The 20,358-nt window shown below is 34.4% G+C and overlaps 1 protein-coding gene across 5 annotated transcripts in view; it reads left to right on the top strand.

Annotated features, from left to right (window-relative positions):
- The first annotated feature begins 473 nt into the window (after positions 1-473).
- LOC127867751 (cytoplasmic dynein 1 intermediate chain 2-like) overlaps positions 474-20,358 on the top strand; it is a 43,261-nt gene continuing 23,376 nt past the window's right edge. For 4 of the 5 annotated variants that reach the window (XM_052409119.1, XM_052409117.1, XM_052409118.1 and 1 more), the window contains exons 1-4: positions 474-693; positions 8,122-8,209; positions 8,519-8,612; positions 11,524-11,648. In XM_052409119.1, the coding sequence (XP_052265079.1) occupies positions 595-693; positions 8,122-8,209; positions 8,519-8,612; positions 11,524-11,648 (406 nt within the window). In that variant the 5' untranslated portion in view covers positions 474-594. Of the gene's footprint in view, positions 694-8,121; positions 8,210-8,518; positions 8,613-11,523; positions 11,649-13,028; positions 13,050-20,358 lie in introns of all 5 variants that reach the window. The other variant, XM_052409115.1, reaches the window with a different exon arrangement.

Genomic DNA, 20,358 nt, shown 5'->3' with positions numbered 1-20,358 from the left:
CTGGCTGCACATATTTGAATTTTTCAAGTTGATTTATTGATTTTATTTGTATGTGGATCCCAGACAGTAGAGGAGTATTCTAATTTATCCTGGCTATTGGTTTGTAAGCATCAGAGCATGACTTTTAGCTTTTTATGAGTTTTTTTAACAAGATTTCGGCGAAGAAATCCTAGTGCCTGGTGTGCATTATTTGTGATTAAGTTAATATGTTTAGCCCAATTCATGTTACTTTGTAGTGTAAACCCTATCTGTTCGCCGTGGTTTACTCGATATTCATCTTGGTAAACGTTTACGAATTAGTAAATACTTATAAGGTATATCGTTTCTTAAATAAATCTTTATGTGTAATAACTCATATTGTAAACTGCATCTATAAGCATTCAACGATGGAGTGCATGGCTGACGTTCGACTACAAATTGGACCGCAAGTTATGTATAATCCGAGCTTTACACATTTACTATACGGTTGGGTTTTGAGAGAGAAGTCCGAACAAAGCCGAACGTACTTTGACTTCCGAATTAATTATTTTTCAACAAGTTAACAACAAACAATCGTTTTATATCGCATTTGTCCACACTTTTTCAACCGCAAAGATGTCCGACCGTAAGGCAGAACTGGAGAGGAAGAAACAAAAGTTGGAGATGATGAGGAAGGAGCGCCAAGAAAAGGAGCGACTTAAAAAAAGCAACCCAGTAATGTGCAATGTTGTTGATGAATCATATTCATAATGTTATCGATCATTACCTAATGTTTTTTCCAGGAGTGCAAAGGGGCGTGGCGCATTAATTTCAAAAAGGGCATTTCAACGCGCAGTTTAGGCATAAGGGGCAAAACGTTCCGTGAATACCTGGTTTGGGAAGAAACATGAAATCGCACCAGAGGCTTAGGCAGTTGTGGGAAAAACATAAAAATATAAACAAGCAGATTTAATGTTAATTGCTGTATTTAATTTACTTTGATTTACATTAATATATAAAGCTCATGATGTCCATTTAAGTTCCATGCCGTTTCAACAAACTGTACAGCATGACAAACATAATACAGCGATATATGAATCCAGGGCCCTCACACTACTTTGGGGGAAGGGGTCCGCAGCCCTTAGGAGGGGGAATTTTCGCGGCGTTTCCATTTTTGGGGGATTTTTTTACTTACTCTCTCATTATTTCATTTGTACATGTTGCACTATATTCATTGCATTTTTCATAATTTAGTATGTTTGAAAAGATTAAATTGAAATAGAATTGAGATATAATAATCATGAGACACATCGTTCCAATAAAAAAATAAATAAATACATTTTTTTTTTTTTAGGGGGAATTTTTCCCCCCAAAAGGGGAAAAAAGTATACTTTTCAGGTTGGGGACTGCTGCCGAAATTCGGCGGCAGATTTGATAGATTGAGGGCCCTGAAATCTGATTATGCACAGATCCACTAAAATAAATGAAGCCGTGTTTGTCTTATCCCATTTTCTAAAGATAATATTGTCAGATGTTTAAACTTTGCCAGTTAACGGAACGATAACATTTGAAAACACTTGTTTCAGTGACATACATCCGCTGAGTAGATTACTAATAAATATGTTGTTGGTATCTAAAACGTTTTTATGCATCGTTGATTATCACAGGCATTTCATTTATTGCTTCTCAATCGTAAAATCGATCGTTATTTGCCATGTTTGCATGGAGACAAAATTTATAACATTCGAGGTTTTCATCAAAAGTCTATAAAGTAATTGTCCACGATTTTATTGTGGAGGAGTGCACAATACAAACAGATTTGTGTGCTTGGTATAACAAAGCCACTGCAATTATCAATTGATATTGACACGAGGTTGTTCATGCATGACTAATTCACAACTGCGCAAATTTTCGCTGCCTTGAGGCCATACTCTGATCAGGGTTTTACGGGACACGATATTGTGCATCAGATACGCATAAAATGCCAGTCAAGACCCGTCATTTTTGTTCATTTGCATCCCATGGGGCGCACAATCATTTTGACGCATTAGTTCTCGTAATATCAACAAGAAACTCTTAAAGACAACTGCAGTAAGTAATTTTCTAGAATGATGGACGAGTTGTCTCGCTTGTTGATTTATTGACCAATCATGTTATCGCGCAGGGACCGAATTTAAGCAATTACATGTAAAGCACTTGCTTTTTTTGCAAGTTTATTTTTTTTTCACTTGCAAAATGTAAAACTTACTCGCAATTTGGGATTTTTATTTATTAACCAGGTTTTTAAGGTTTTCCGAAAGAAAAAACTGGTTATTAGATTGGCGAATGCGGGCTGGCTGGCTGGCGGAACAAGCTTGTCCGGGCCATAACTATGTCGTTTATTGTCAGATTTTAAAATCATTTGGCACATTTGTTCACCATCATGGACGGTGTGTCGCGCGAAATAATTACGTCGATATCTCCAAGGTCAAGGTCACACTTTGAGTTCAAAGGTCAAAAATGGCCATAAATGAGCTTGTCCTGGCCATAACTATGTCATTCATTGTGAGATTTTAAAATCATTTTGCACATTTGTTCACCATCATGAGACGGTGTGTCGCACGAAAGAATCACGTCAATATCTCCAATGTCAAGGTCGCCACGACTAAAAATAGATTTTTTTAAAAACAAACTTACAAAGGGGGTTAATTTTGTTTGTTCATTTCAAAAGTTCAGTTTGAGTTTTCTCCCTTTATCAGATTTTTTTTTCACAATGAAAACCTGGTTTTGTGACAATTTTGTCCCTTGTTTTTTATTTAAAACAATACATTTCTTGTACCTTATTGCTTTTAAAATTATGCATTATATGTTGGCTAATTAAAAAGCATAATCATTGGAACAAATAGTTATCTCAATAGTTATAGGCATGGACACACATTCAATATTCAGCAATTGCGACTTGGAACTCATAATTATTTAAAACAAGCTTGAACTCCAGTTGCCATTTACAAGGCCAGGGTTGAAGAATCCACTCGACCGCTCGCATATGCGAGTGAAGTTGACGGTCGGGCGAGTAAAATTTGTTAAATACTCGACCTACCGGGCGAGTGCTGTTTTTCAAGTTGAGAAATATAAATTCAGTTCCAGAACTCCTTCCACATCGATACAAATTGCGAACAATTTTTCGAAGGAACAAAAAATACGTTAAGTACACAAAAAAACTGCACTTTCGTTTTGACAATGAAAAATGACGTCACGGGCACAGTAAAAATAATTCTCGAAATCGGCTGCGCTCTTTTCGTCGTTGTCAGTGCTTTTTACATATGATAATTCATAAATCTCTTATTACATTGTAATAAGTTTAATCCTAATTGTAGACATTATATTTGAATGGTTTAATTATAATGCGAATAATACAGTTATTTATAACATATAAATTAACATGCAACAGGAAGCATTCCAGAAACACCCGCGCGCTGAACATGCCCTTTTCACAAAATACTGCGCGTCGAAAGTGCCCTTTTGACAAAATACTGCGCGTCGTGCGTCGAAAGTGCCCGTTTGACAAAAAAGCCCCCCTGCCCTTTTCAAATCCTAGCTGGAGCACTGTAACTATAAATATAGATATCTATTTTTTAATGCAGGGCGAGTAGATTAAAGTGAAGGGCGAGTGGATTGTCAGGCCTACTCGCCCTGCAGGGCGAGTGGCTCTGGAAAAATTCTTCAACCCCTGAAGGCTAAATGCAACCTTTTAAAATTTTCTATAAAAGTAACTATAAATATAGATATCTATTTTTTAATGCAGGGCGAGTAGATTAAAGTGAAGGGCGAGTGGATTGTCAGGCCTACTCGCCCTGCAGGGCGAGTGGCTCTGGAAAAATTCTTCAACCCCTGAAGGCTAAATGCAACCTTTTAGAATTTTCAGTCATGTAACTTCATTCTCAATTCTTTCATTTTATCTTTGAATCTTAATTTAATTTTATCTTGTCCATGATTGATGAACGCTTTTGATCGTGCAGACGGAAAGATTTTTAGAAAGACGCGATCACCGAGATGCTTATTAGCCGCAAGGGCCTAGCAAACCATAGCTCATACAAGAAAAGCTTCCCTTGAATCTTACAACAACAATGGCAGCCAAATGTGTTTATGTAATTATTTAAAACTTTAATCGTTTAAGCATGATTTTGATCTTGAAAATGGGAGTCATGATTATATAAAGTAATTATCTCTCAATACTTAAAGGATTTATGGAAAAACAGGTTTGAGAAATCTGAAATTTCTACTCGCGAAAAATTGCAAGCTTTATATTTTTAACTCGCTATCTTTAAATCACTCTCGCATTTTGTGAGTATGCAAGCTAAGTTTCGGTCCCTGTCGCGCACTTGCTGTTGCTAGGTGCAAAGTCCCGAATTGATATTACATTGCGTAAATCACAGGTGAAGGGCGCGTGGCCAAGTCACTTTAACACTATCAATTTGTCATAAAACAACATTTTTTATCATATTGACCAAAAAAAAAAAAAAAACAATTTTTTTTCTGATATGTTATATATGACATATCAGAAAAAAAAAATTTTTATTTTTTTTTTTTGGTCAATATGATAAAAAATGTTGTTTTATGACAAATTGATAGTGTTAAAGTGACTTGGCCACGCGCCCTTCACCTGTGGCGTAAATGTGAGCTGTATATGTCGCTATGAAAGAAAAGCTTACTGAGGTTACTATAGCTTATTATCTGGCAAGCAAGATTTAACTATAAAAATAAATACAATCTTTAATTGTATAGGTGTGTGTTATTTCTCGGCTTTTGTTTACGTAAATTATCGATTACTATACTTTTAAGTAATTGACTTTGACACAGCCAGCATATTTATTGGGATCCCCATTTTTATTGACAGGACCCCTGAAAATTATTAACTAGAGTCCTAAGGGACCCCTAAAATTTTACATGAATGTAAAACCCTGCTCTGATACTAGTCGGCTTAGAAGTTTGGTCAAGGGGCAATGTTATCAATAAGGGCGCATGGCAGCTTCTGCCTTTAAAAAGGGCAGCATGGTGAAGGGCCACGCAAAAAGGGCCTTGGAAAACACTATTACCGTAACATTGTTGTTGTCGTAACTCATTAAGGGTCTATTGTGCAGGGGTTGTAATATTCGGGATTGATCCGGAAATCCGGATTTCAAGGCACCAGGGTCACTTTTGAGATCAATAAAAATTCGAGATTTGTTGGGGGGGGGGGTAAGGAGTGATTCTTGGTTTATTTCGGTTCTACAGAAGATAACTCCTGCGCTGATATCATAAAATTTATTAGTGTCGTGTTCTGAGAAAACTGGGCTTAATTCATGTGCCTTAAGTGTTGTCCCAGATTAGCCTGTGTAGTCTCCTTACCGAAAATCAAGTTTAGGCGGAAAGTGCGTCCCTGATTAGCCTGTGCGGACTGCACAGGCTAATCTGGGATGACATTTTACGCACATGTATTATGCCCAGTTTTATCAGAACAAGACACATTAGTATTTATCCTGTGAATTACAATCAACAATGCATTTATAAACATGGAGTAACAACGAAAAAATCCCAAGTTTTAAGGTAAATTTTTACCACGTAACCTATGTTTAGAAGCTTATAAACATAATTACTTTTTTTATATTTTTATTGTTTCTTTACATAAACGATTTATATGATAAACTGTGACATTGGAACATAGGAAAACAACCGTGAATCTTACTTTGCGTGAACAGGTGTGTGGGGGGTGGTAAATTTAGCCACTTGACGAATAATTTATGATTACGTTTTCTTGTAACAGCATCAGTTTTTAGGTGGAAATAGTTAATATTATATATATTTATGTGATATTATTTAGTGCTGTTTATATAATGGGCTAAGGTTGTACTTTTTAATGATTATTTTTTTATTTCAATTTTTCCTGTATTGATTTTTTTTTCAAAATATTTGGTTAATGTAGTATAATATTATGCTGAAAAATATAAGTAAATTCTTTGAAAAAAATCTTTCTTTTGCTATAATAAAATGCATTTAAAACTGCTTGGAAATGCAATCTAGAAGGGTCTGAAAATGATTTAAATCAATTTTTGTCCGGGGGACTTAGCCCCCCTTTATCCCCTGACAAAGGCGCTGCCCCTTGACCCCGCTGGTGGCCTGCAGAGCCAGACCCCTGGCTTGTTTTCAGGATTGGCAATCTGGTCCTGTTATGACCCCTGATTGTGTTCTTTTCGGGTATATTAGCTGTGAAAAATTAATGAATTGTATAGCATGCATGGAGAGAAAAGCACCAATTTACTCTTGCTAAGCTCACTTCATTTCATGTTTACTTAAAATTTAAGCAAATTAATGGTGTGTAGAGATTTTCATGTGTATCAGTAGTATCCGCCCTCTTAATTAATACATCTTTATATTTGACGTGAAATTATTTAAAAACACGCATGTTTTCTATGTCAGTCTATAGTAAACATGTCTTCTTGGACACAACAAAAACTGCACTTAAATCTGTAATGTTTTGTCAAAATACATGTGCTGGCTAGAGTAAGGCCCATTCTAGTATTATCTGTATCATTTACAAAGTTTCTCATATAATCAGCCCATTCTGATTGGTTTCTACGGTTTGTTACTACACGCATATGCTTGTTTAATCAATAGTTTCTAAATTGAAAATGAAATAGTTATTTTAATATTTTTATATTTTCTTTACATATAAGCGGCTTATAAAACATTTGAAAAGCCTGCAAATAAACCATCAACAAACTTTGCTTTACCATAGAGTAAACATAACCTACTCTCAAATGTAAACTGGAATTCACGAAAATGATCGTCAAAATTGTCATAAATAAAAGGTAAATAAATTAATTTGTCTAAAAATTGAGGATATTGTCTGTCCTGCACTTCTTGAGTTTTTTTTACCCTTGGACTCGTTAATGCCTTGATACACTGAGCAACGCTGATATAATTAGAATAAGGGATAGAGTGCTTGATCAGGGGTCAGCCAAGAGGGCGACTTGGGCAAACATTTCACCGAATGTAGACTTGTCGTGTGGCTTTATTTTTGAAAACTATATGTAGGAGAATTCCATTTCGCCCTAATTTTTAAGTCAATTTATTAATAAACAATACCTGTAAAGCAACCTTTCATTTTAATTTCAGCAAACACATTTATTTCTTCACACCCGTTTAAAAAGCAAGTAATCCAATGCAGTAAACTGTCAGATAGTTTTCACACAACCTGTTGTCTTATGGAGAAATAATTCATAAATGCTCTTATGGGACATGCATGCTTTCAGTAATGTAGTATTGCTTAATGCCTTTTGAAATGGCCACCTGTTGATCATGTTACAAGCTTACACCTTTTAACCACTAGAAACTGGCCCAAAGTCAGCAGTCACATCAAAGGCCTTTGATGTTGACCGACAGCATTCAAAGGTGTAAATAACAGCTTGCAGATTTTTTAGGTTTAATTGGCATCATTCCATAATAATGTTGTGGTTGTAAAAGAATTGTATATCTAACTGGTTTTAGTGGTTTTTCAACAGTACTTTAAATAGGATTGCAAGGGAAACAAGTATAAATTTATGATACCAAAAAATATCCCCACCCACTTTGTGGAATTCCTGATTTTCTGTTTAGCATTAAAGCGAGTATGTGCGATTTTGTCAAATATTTCTGAATTTATATAAAATGTGTAAAAAACTTATGAAACATATATTTCAATATAAATTAAAATAAAAGTTAAGAAGAACATGTGATGAAAAATGCGAAATAAGCAAGATATTTAATTCTGAAATTGAAAATGTCTGTACAGTCGAATTCGCCAGCATGTATATCATGCATGTACGATGGGAATCAAAATTTAGTTTTACATATTATTTTAATTTCCTGCAACAATATCTATTTATATGACACACAAACACTAACTCCTACCGAGATAAAAAGACAAATGCTTTGGTTATTTTAGGAAAATATGTATGAAATATCTTCGGCTCAGGGCGCTAATTTGTCTTTGCTGCATTGTATGAAATTCGTCTTCAATGTATAATTTTTCTTGCCTATTTTGTGTTATTGTAACATACTTTTATCAATATATTACAATTTAACACGTATAAAAATTGTGCATACTCGCTTTAAAAACAGGTTTCTATGCATTGGCCAGTATTTTTATTACACCTCATCTTGCAGGGTGCTGAACCAGAGCCAAAAACAAAAGGATCATCACAAGTTCAGTCTGCTGATGATTTACTTCGAGATCTTGGCATCCCAACACAAGGTTGTCTTTCAAGTCTGGCTTTGTGTAATTGACTGAGCATTTCACAGGCTGAAATTTTTACATCTCAGTTATAATTACATTATTTTGTGTAATTTATTATTTTACAAGCTAAATCATCATTATTCCATGAGTTTCAAGCTAAAATATTTCTGTTATTTCCAATTAAAACATGTGTAGCCTTTGCCAAATTTTGTGAATGTCCCAAAATTGTCAATATATTTGTAAACATTCTGTATTTTTAATTGTGATAATAGGTTTGATGTTTGAAACAAATTTACCAAGAATTGTAACTGCTTTGAAATTGTTCAGACGAGTCTGCAGTGGAGCGAGCCCTGTCTGACAAGGGAGCTGACTCAACAGAGGGTAGCCTTGAACACACCCCTCAACCCACACCCACTAAAGTGTGAGTACTTTCAGCTTGTACTTTACCCACACAACTGTAAGTATTGGGGTGTATTTCCATCTCCTGAAGTGTGAGTTTGTGTAATTGGCACTTAAACTGTGTAGTCTCTTTCACCGTACTTAAACATATGAAGCTTGAAGATTGTGTAATGTTTGCTGATGATATTAGTAAGATTATACAGTTTTTCACAACATATTTTAATTACTGGTTGACATTTAGAACTTAAATTTATCAAACTTAGACTATTATTTTACTTATGTCATGTTTTTCATTTCATGTAGATGTGTTGATTTTCAAGGTTCTTTGAATATTTTTTTCATTATATATTTTCCCTTTATGGGCGTTTTTTAAACCAGGTTTTTCTAAGAAAAAAACTGGTAATTAGATTTGCGAATGGCGGCGGGCGGGCGGGCGGAACAAGCTTGTCCGGGCATTTACTCTGTCGTTCATTGTCAAATTTTAAAATCATTTGGCACATTTGTTCACCATCATTAGAGGGTGTGTCGCGCGAAAGAATTACGTCGATATCTCAAAGGTCAAGGTCACAATTTGAGTTTGAAGGTCAAAAATGGCCATAAATGAGCTTGTCCAGGCCATTACTCTGTGATTCATTGCGAGATTTTAAAATCATATGGCATATTTGTTCACCATCATTAGATGGTATGTCGCATGAAAGAATCACGTCGATATCTCCAAGGTCCAGGTCACAATTTAAGTTTGAAGGTCAAAAATGGCCATAAATGAGCTTGTCTGGGCCAATACTATGTCATTCATTGTGACATTTTAAAATCATTTGGCACATTTGTTCAACATTATTGGACGGTGTGTCGCACACAAGAATTGCGTCAATATCTCCAAGGTCAAGGTCGCCACAGCTAAAAATAGATTGATTTTGAAACAACTATGTAACTATGAAAGGATGATTACTCAAGAACGCTTAGGCCTAGGATCATGAAACTTCATAGGTACATTGATCATGACTGGCAGATGACCCCTATTGATTTTCAGGTCACTAGGTCAAAGGTCAAGGTCACAGTGCCTTGAAATAGTAAAATGGTTTCCGGATGATAACTCAAGAATGATTAGGCCTAGGATCATGAAACTTCATAGGTACATTGATCATGACTGGCAGATGACCCTTATTGATTTTCAGGTCACTTGGTCAAAGGTCAAGGTCACAGTGACTCGAAACAGTAAAATGGATTCTGGATGATAACTCAAGTATGCTTACACCTAGGATCATGAAACTTCATAGGAACATTGATCATGACTGGCAGATGACCCCTATTGATTTTTAGGTGACTAGGTCAAAGGTCAAGGTCACAGTTACCTAAAACAGTAAAATGGTTTCCGGATGATAACTCAAAAATGCTTACGTCTAGGATCATGAAACTTCATAGGAACTTTGATCATGACTGGCAGATGACCCCTATATATTTTCAGTTTACTAGGTCAAAGGTCAAGGTCACAGTGACTCAAAACAGTTAAATGGTTTCCGGATGATAACTCAAGAATGCTTACGCCTAGGATCATGAAACTTCATAGGTACATTAATCATGACTGGCAGATGACCCGTATCAATTTTCAGGTAACTACGTCTAGGTAACAGTGCCTTGAAACAGTAAAATGGTTTCTGGATGATAACTAAAGAATAATTAGGCCTAGGATCATGAAACTTCATAGGTACATTGATCATGACTGGCAGATGACCCCTATTGATTTTCAAGTCACTAGGTCAAAGGTCAAGGTCACACTGACAAAAAACGTATTCACTCAATGGATTCCCCTACAACTGACAGCCCATATGGGGGGCACGCATGTTTTACAAACAGCCCATGTTTTCTAATTGAAATCAAGGTCAATTTTACACAAGGGGGTTAACAATACACATTTTGAATTGTCTCCCTTTATCAGTCTTTTTTTCAACTGAAAACCTGGTTTTGTGACAATTTTGTTCCTTGTTTCTACTTCCATGACAGTAAATTAGATAGTCCTGTCTCCAAACACTGGGAATAATTTTTTAAAAAGCTTTCCTTAATGCAAACCCTGCTTCAAAGTGCCAGTAGTCATTTAGTGTGTTAATATTAGTATGCTATAGTGGGGCCCTCACCATAGAAGGTTGAAAACAAATGTATGCATCAGTATTTTACATTATTATAAATAAACATTTATTAATATCCCCCGCCAAAAGCAGAGGGATATAGAGTTGGTGTTGTCCATCTGTCATAAAACTTTTTAGGAAACTTCATAGGTGTATAAATATCAATGAGTAGAAGTGCCATGCTTTTTCTTCTATAAGAGTTATTGTCCTTTGTTTTTGTTTTTATGATGTGTTTTTTTCAGGGCTATATCTCAGATACCTTTCAAGATTTCAACATGAAACTTCATGGGTGTATTGATATTAATGAGAAGTGCCATGCTTAAGAACCATAACCCTTTACTCTCTTAAATAAGAGTTATTGCCCTTTGTTGTTTTTGTATGATGGAACTTGTTAGGGCTATATCTCAGATATGATAAAAAATTTCAACATGAAACTTCATAAGTTTGTAGAAATCAATTGGAAGAAGTATCATGCACAAGAGCCATAACCGGGCACTTCTTTTGCTAATTGTTATTGTCGTTTGTTGTTTTTGTATGATGTAACTTTTCAAGTCTATATCTCAGATATGCTACAAGTTTCAACATGAAAGCTTTATGGGTGTGTAGATATCATTGAGGTGAATTGCAATTCATAAAACCAATTGCCCTACACTTTATTAACCTAGTAATTATTACCCTACACTTAATGATTATACTGTATATTAAGGGATTTGCTTTTAATGATTATACTGTATATTAAGGGATTTGCACCGATCCATAAACAAAGTTTATTTGGCGGTGTTTTTAAGAATGACTTTGCTTGTGATTCAGGAGTAAAGTGAAAGGCGTGAGGCTCTCTGTTGCTCGCGTGTCAGAGACAAATATCCCGCCAAAAGAAAATGTGACGTACTGCAAGGAGACTCAAACTCAGAATGTGGAGCCCCTGGACAGAGATGGTGAGTAGGGGATGCATGCCAGTGTAGCAAGCCAGCTCTTTCTTATGCCATATTTGCATCCTGTAGTAGGACCCATTCCCCAAGAAAAATGGTATAAAGTATATTTTCTGTCAACGAGCTTAAAACACAAGAGCATGCATTAAAAAATGATCCTGTTCTTTTTAATTTGCAGATTATGTTAGGTTGTTTTCAGTCAATGTAATATTATGAACATATAAATCAGTTATATTCAGATGTTGTTAATATGATTTAATTGTTGTATTATATAAGAAACACACTTGAAAAAAAACACAAATATGGGTGCTTCCAGTCTTTGGCCTAAAACAATCCATTATTTAAACCCAGTGCTAAATCAATGTATGGAAAACTTACCTTAATATTTACAAGTGCAGTATTATTTTCCACCTCTGTTTAGACAGAACTAAATACACAGATACGCATGGAGTTACAGAGGATGAGATCAATCTATTCTCTTGTGTTAAACTAATACCTATTGTTTGTTTACAGTTTGTTCCATAGATCTTATGTGACATTTTTGCATTTGACCATAACTGTTTGGATTTAGTTATAATTATATTAATTTGTTGATACCCTTCTTACTTAAAACACTAAAAAGAAGATGTTATCTATTTACTTAGTTACCTGCTAGTGTGATACCTCTCCAGTTCAGATTGCTGAACACAATACTGTTAATAGTTGTTGATAACATAACGTGTGTCTGATAAAGTATGTGAATTCTAACATATATATGAGTTGTGCTCTGTAAAATGAGGGTTAAATGCATGTGCGTAAGTGTCATCTCAGATTAGCCTGTGCAGTCGGACTGCACAGGCTAATCTGGTACGACACATTGAGGACATGCATTAAACCCCTTTTTCACAGAGCGCGGCTCATATTTTATAGAAATTATGAGCCAGCTTATCAATCATGAAAGTCAATTAATCCACATTATTTAATTTTTCATGATTTTTTATGAATCTGAATTACCAAAATTAAAGGAATGTTGTTTCATCACAATTAGTTTTTCCATCATTATTTTTGTTTATTTTTCTGCCTAAAAGAGTCCGAGTTGCAGCCTTATGTACATGTATGTCTATTAATACAATATACAATAACATGTACCATGCCTTGAAAATGGCAACCTTCATAACCTGTTTAAAAATTGATTTATCTTATAAAAAAAATTTGGGTAACTATTTGTCAATGTGTGGAAATGAGATCAAATTAGTTTTTCTCCTGGTAAATTGGAAGTTGAAACTTGAGTTTTATTCCCATTGTCTTGCATCCTGTGATATGAGAGTAACATTAGTACATTTTGATACAATAATTTTCTTGTGTACAAATGTCTGTATATTTCGCTTGGTTTTTGTCCAATATTAGGGCTTGGTCTTTTACGGAATTGTAAGTAAATATGACTTATACTTTCTTCTTATATTATCTTTGGTTGTACTTAGATAAGAATGTGATTAGTCTGTGAACATTATGTTCTTTTGTATATCTTTTGATTGAATAGAATGCCAGTGTATGCTAAATTTTGAATGGCTTTTGTTTTGGTATTTTATTTCTGATAGACTCTGCAGTAAGAATATATTTGTACTCAATTAAAGAGTTAATGAAGCAAACTTAAAAGTTATATTAAATTAAAGATGATTGTTAAGGAATTGGCTCAATATCAGAGGGGCTCTGAGGGCCTATAGATTTGGCCCTTTTTAAACATATAACCATTTTTTGTCTCATACCTAAGTAAAAAATAAACAGGCTGGAGTGTTTAAGCTCTATACTCGTATTCATAAACTGAAGGAAAAAAATGAACATATTTTACTTGTGTCTGCATTACTGGAAAATAAATAGATTCTTTATTGATTATATGATATGGAATTTACCTGCATATTCACTTAGGGACCCAGTTATTTCCTTTTTTATTCCCCGGATCGATAGATCGGGGGTATATTGTTTTTGGCCTGTCTGTCATTCTGTAACAAAACTTTAATATTACAGTAAAGTTTTGCAATAACTTTTGAAATATTTAACATAGCAACTTCAAATTTGGCATGCATGTGTATCTCATGGAGCTGCCTATTTTGAGTGGTGAAAGGTCAATGTCAAGGTCATCCTTTAAGGTCAAAGGTAAAAAAAACAAACCAAAACTTTAATATTACAGTAAAGTTTTGCAAAAACTTTTGAAATATTGAACATAGCAACTTCATATTTGGCATGCATGTGTATCTCATGGAGCTGCACATTTTGAGTGGTGAAAGGTCAAGGTCAAAGGTAAAAAAAAAGCGACGCATTAGGGGCCATTGTGTTTCTGACAAACACATCTCTTGTTTCACATTAGCAGAGTTATGTTTATGCCCCTGCAATGGCAAAATAAAATTGCACAAAAGAACATTTTATCAAGACACCAAAAAAGCATTTTTTAAATTATGTTGCATCTAACAAAGACATTTTTTGGTTTAAAACCGATGAAATTTTTTAGCAATATCAGTCACCATATGAACTTGTGCAACAATGTAGTTTGGTGCTGTGTTTTGTGATGTCATAGAGTTTTTTGAAATACTAAATAATTACTTGGAAATCATAAAAAGGTAAATTTTGTATTTGTGTCATTTAGAATTTAAAAAAGTATATCTGGTTGAGTGATGCAACTTAATATTCATATTAACTAGCATGTGCATCATTTCTTGGTAGGCGAGTTTTAAGACATTAGTGAAAAGTAGTGGCATAAAATAAATATATGTATAATAAGTGTATTTAGTTCTCAGAAAGATGGTCTTTGATATGAAGACATACAAATGTAGTCAAGTCCATATGAACCCGTCAGTCTATTTTCCCACATCTTGCTCTCCTTCAAGTTATTTCTGTTGTTAAAATCTCTTATACATGTGCTCTAAAGCATAGTGAAATATTGTGCATACTTTTCTTGTGCATGGAGTTGTCTTCATTTGTTTTCATGAACAGCCATGTTATATTCTAGCCTTGAAACTTGAAGTTGATTATGTCTTTATAAAGTGTACAATCATGTTTTTGTAAGGAAATTTATTCAGATAACATTGCCCAATTTATTCACTCAAAGGAAGCAATATTATCACACATTTGTTCTTGGATTTTCAATATTTTAACATCTGCTCTTAAAATAGTTTACCTCTTAATATCTTTTACACAAAAGAGATCTAATTAAGTCTAAGTTCTACCTTAAACAAAACAAAAAGTAATGCTTTTTGCATGCAGGGTCTGATTTTGTAGCTAACTTATTTTTTTTACGGTAATGTGAGTTAACAAACCCAATACTTTTGTGGTTGTTGATTAAATTTCTGATATTCTTTTATTGCTTGTGATTGAAATTATGTGCTTTTTATTTAGTGAAAATTAAAAATTTGAAATTTGCATTAAACATGTAGCAATGTTTTCCATGGCAGTACTCAATGAGTGTTGTATACTGCTAAGCAACTTGCAGTTTTGTTAATAACTTTTAATTAAGCAATTGTGTTCTTTTCCTAGTGTACCACTATACATGTAATCTGTTGTGTGCCTGAATTCATGTTGTGTTTTCACACAGTCCTTAAGTTTGAGACTGCAAGTGTATACAAAGTACCCTGTTGTTTGTTTTAATGCTTGCCTAGTGAAGGGACCTTGGGACTATTACGGTGAGTTGAACAGCCATCTGGCTAGAAACAGGAGCAAGCACATGCCAGGGGAGATAACTTTAATATTCAATGGGACTGCATTAAGGGACAAAATTGAAGTACACAATTATATTCTTGTGCTGTTGATGTGTATGTTTCAATACAAATTAATGACAATTAAATTAACATGATCTCTTCTGTTTTTCAAAGCCTGAGTTGAATCACTGTCAGGACTGTTGCACCATTGTGTAATTCAGTTCCCCTTTTCTTTGTGGATTCTGAATGTGGAGTCTGAAGTCAATAAAATCATGCCTGTTAAATTGTTTGACAGAGAGTCCAAAATCATGTTATTTACTTAAGTTTGTATATACAATTTAGGTATTAATTTCAATTTAAGTAAGAGTTAATCAGAACATGTTTTATTCTAGATTGATCAATCTGTTAATATTATTGTTATAGTTGCACATGGTGTTCATTTCTTTAATTGACATAATGAAGTATGTGTTTTTTTCTAAATGAAATCAATCGCATACTGTGGCTTTGTTTCTGGTATGCCATATATTCACACTTCTGGAATGAAGGTTTTTGCAACGGCCTTGAGTTTTATCCATCAGAAATCATATACAGTACACTTGTGTTACGTTAACTGTATGCTTTTTCTTTAATTGTGCTTGCGTTATCATATAGACTTGAGGCAGTTCAATATGTATACAAACTCCCCCAGTTATATGTAGAATGGAGACCCTTGCTGTTGCACACATATAGTGACAGCTTGAAACTTAAGAGCCTTTTAGCATTGGTTATTCATTAAAATTATAAATAATATAATTTCTCTTAAAGTTTAATAATGAAAAAACAATAAGGTTTTTATTGGCACGGTAGAGTTCCAAGTTTCCATGATAATCTGCAGTTTGTATTTTAATTACACAATTATTAATCATAAACCAGACATGTTCTTTTTGGTCAGTTCATTATATATTTTTAAAAGTTAATGGTTGTGCTTAAACTTTTAGATAAGCAAAAACATACATGTACATGTTTCATAGAAAAAAAGTGTTAGAAATGCAAGCATATATTCCAACAGTTAAGAGGTCATTCATGTCGCTATTTAAATATGATTACCTTTAGTAAGGGCGGCTGTCTCATATATTGCGTACTATTTTCCAGTTTGTGATGGGTTGTCAGATACAAGTAGCCCTAGTCATAGATCAAAACTGGGTAGGTCATCTGTGTATTGTACATTTTTATTTAAACTAGATATTAAACAAAATGTCCGTTAGGATATTACACATCAAGAATATATAAGTTACTGATAATAATAATGCAATATAATCAATTCTTGTGTATTAAATTTACTGTCTTGGAAGAGTTGGTTTCTTATTTGCGTTCACAATTTATGTTTATAGTAAATTAAGTTGAATAGAAATAAAAGTCTATGTCAATTCATGATATAAATTTTAAATAAAACTATTTGAGACTCCTTATATTTCTGCAGCATACTTTGTACTAATGTTCAAATTTTAAAAATGTAAACATACCTCGTTCCATTTTTCAACACTATGTTGATCTATTGGATCTTTTCCACTATTAGCCATGATCTCAGGTGCAAATTCACAAGTTTTATAAACAATTTTCATTTACAAATGGCTGTCAGGATCACATGGTTCCCCACATCATTATGGTTCCCCTCGGAACAGGGGAAGTGACGCTGGATTTGAATGGGACGATGAATTTTCATATTATGACGAAGGTATTCCAAATGTGGCTCGCTCAAGTTTTCTGTAGCAGTGTGTTCTCATTTCATGTGTGTTTATTACAGAAATGTGTTTGCCTGTTTTGGAGCATTTTTAATCGTCTATAATCATTATTTTTATCCACATTGTTGTGGTAAGTTGAGTTGGACTCATTTAAGTTATATTCTTTTATTTCGTATCATGTTACTAGTCACGTGTCTTCACAGCAAGGGTCTCCATGTTTAATTGTATCTTTTAGAAATATGTACAGGCTGTTTGAATGTACATGTATTATGAATATTTTGTGTGTGTGGTAATAGCAGGCATTCTTTTTTGAGTGTCAGTTGAAATTAAGTGTAGAATGTGAAAGTCAAAGTTGTTTTTATGTGGAATTTTCTTTATTATTGATAATTTTATCCCCTGCCATAGGCTGAGGGATATTGTTTTGGCGTTGTCCGTCCATCCGTCCGGAGCAATATCTTGAAAGTGCTTTGGCGGATTTCATTCAAACTTGATATGAGTATATATATGGATAAGAGGATGATGCATGCCAAATGGCATTGTACACCATCTGTTAATAACAGAGTTATGGCCCTTTGTATCTTGAAAAAATGCTTTCTAATATAAGCTTACAGCTTTATCTCCATTAACACATAAGCCAGTGCCATGAAACTTGCCATAGTTGTTCTCAATTATCTGGGGGTGCTTCACATTCAACACCCATAATCCTAGGGGCTAAGGTCAAGGTCAAACATTGAGGTCAAAGGTCACAAATTTGATGAATTATTCATTATTAAGTCATTCCTTTACTATGCCATGAAACTTGCCATAGTTGTTCTCAATCATCTGGGGGTACTTCACATTCAACACCCGTAATCCTAGGGGCTAAGGTTAAGGTCACACATTGAGGTCAAAGGGCGTTTTCCATCCGTTCAGATAACTTTTGTGTCCAGAAGCATATTGGCGGGGGATATCAATTCAAAGAATTTGCTTGTTTTTAAATGCTAAACCAATTATTATATTTGAACACATGAATTCTTGAAAAATAACAGTGTAAAACAATTATACAGACAAATATCTTTTCTTTTTTTTTTCTTTTACATCTTTTTCTAATTTTTCCTATGATATTACCGGTACCAGTTTTTTTTTAAACAAATTTACGGCAAACTTTCCTTATACTATGATTTTTCTCTGATTCTTGCCTAACTTTATAGGTCTTGTACTTTGTAAAGATAATATTGAATGTGATTATGCCCAAATGGCAAACACATGAATTCAATATTAAAGCTGAAAATGTGAAGATACTTAAAGAATTTAATGCCACTATTTTAAATATATTGGTGTTTTGTATCTTAAAAACATTTGGAATCTTGCATCACTATATGCATCATCTGGGAACATCCAATGTTGGATGCAGGTACTATGTATGTTATTGCTCTACGTTTCAGTATGCTAGAAAAGGTGTATGAAATTGACAGTGCTTTTGAAACCACAAAAATGAGCAATCAATGGTTTGTTTGTCTAAACTTTGTTCGTACATGGCAATTTATGGTAAAGGCTAGGTTCTGTTCGCCCACCTTGTGCCTGGCAATTGGTGGTATGGATAGTGCTGTTCACTCACCGTGGTACATGGAGGTCCTTGCTTGAGTATTGTGTTGTGTTGTAAACTTAAAGGGAAAGATCTGGATCAGCATAATGGAGGGTAGAGCATGAATCTGTTGTAATAACTTTATATTTCTAATGTGATGCACACTAGCTTCAGGTCCAAACCATGTGCAATGTGCTACACCCAATTTATAGCTGGGTGAGAGGAGAAAAGCCTACTGCATAGGATGTATATTAACATACATGAGGACTATTTATAGATGTTTTTTCTTGATAAGTGTACACAATGATTTATGTGTTTTGTCAGTGTAGCTATTTTCCTATTTTGCCAGAATTAAGCCTTCAAGAAACATTTCCAAGAAGCAGCCCCTCAGTTTCAGTCTTGATCTTTCCCGATATAACTTAGATCTTTTAAAAATATCTTAATATGGGCATATTTATAGCCCCATTACCAACTAAGTTGTTCATTGTGAGATTTAAAAATCATTCGGTACAATTGTTCACCATAATTGGACGGTGTGTCGCGCGAAAGAATTACGTCGATATCTCAAAGGTCAAGATCACACTTTGAGTTTAAAGGTCAAAAATGGCCATAAATGAGCTTGTCCGAGCCATAACTTTGTCATTTATTGTGTGATTTTAAAATCATTTGGCAGATTTGTTCACCATAATTGGACGGTGTGTTGTGCAAAAAAATAACGTCGATATTTCCAAGGTCAAGGTCACACTTTGAGTTCAAAGGTCAAAAATGGCCATACATGAGCTTGTCCGGGCAATAGCTGTGTCGTTCATTGTGAGATTTTAAAATCATTTGGCACATTTGTTCACCATCATTGGACGGTGTGGCGGGCGAAAGAATTAGGTCAATATCTCCAAGATCAAGGTGACTTTGAGCTCAAAGGTAAAGAATGGCCATAAATGAGCTAATGTCTGGGCCATAACTATGTCGTTCATTGTGAGATTTTTTCAATCATTTGGCACATTTGTTCACCATCATTGGATGGTGTGTCACGCAAAAGAATTATGTTGATATCTACAAGGTCAAGGTCACACTTTGAGTTCAAAGGTAAAAAAAGGCCATAAATGTGCTTGTCCAGGCCATATCTATGTTGTTCATTGTGAGATTTTAAAATCATTTGTTCACCATTATTGGACGGTATGTTGCACAAAAGTATTATGTCGATATCTCCAAGGTCAAGGTTACACTTTGAGTTCAAAGGTCAAAAATGGCCATAAACGATAATGGCATAATAATTCTTAAATATCGCCATAAATAAGCTTCTCTTGTTTTGTGAAGACAGCATGCAAAATAGTCTGTGTCAATGCGGCATGTGGGGGTATGCGTCACGTCTGTGACAAAGCTCTAGTTTGTTTGTAGCACAGATTAATCCTCAGTACTGTTTCAGTTAATTATGCTTTAACTTTCTCTTTTACCTTTGTGATTACATCATTTGCACTTATCAATGAAAGTTTTATGTAAGGTCATATATAATAATTAGTCCCCTACCTGTGTAAGTTTTGTTCTATGTTTATCTGTCAATTTCTCCATCAGTTCTGTTATCCATCAGGAAAACTGAATCATTCAATAACTGAAAAAGAACTGTAGAAACTTTAATGAATACTTTTGCATTGAAAGATTACAAATACATTATTTTATATGCCTGTTTAAAAGTGGGGCATATTAGGGTAAACCTATGGTGGGCAGGTGGGGTCCAGGAAAAAGATGTCAAATGCTCAATATTTGAA

The sequence above is a fragment of the Dreissena polymorpha genome, chromosome 2 (assembly GCF_020536995.1).
Source record: "Dreissena polymorpha isolate Duluth1 chromosome 2, UMN_Dpol_1.0, whole genome shotgun sequence".
Taxonomy (NCBI): domain Eukaryota; kingdom Metazoa; phylum Mollusca; class Bivalvia; order Myida; family Dreissenidae; genus Dreissena; species Dreissena polymorpha.
The sequence above is the reverse complement of the archived record's forward strand: the minus strand, read 5'-3'. Positions and strand labels throughout refer to the sequence as shown.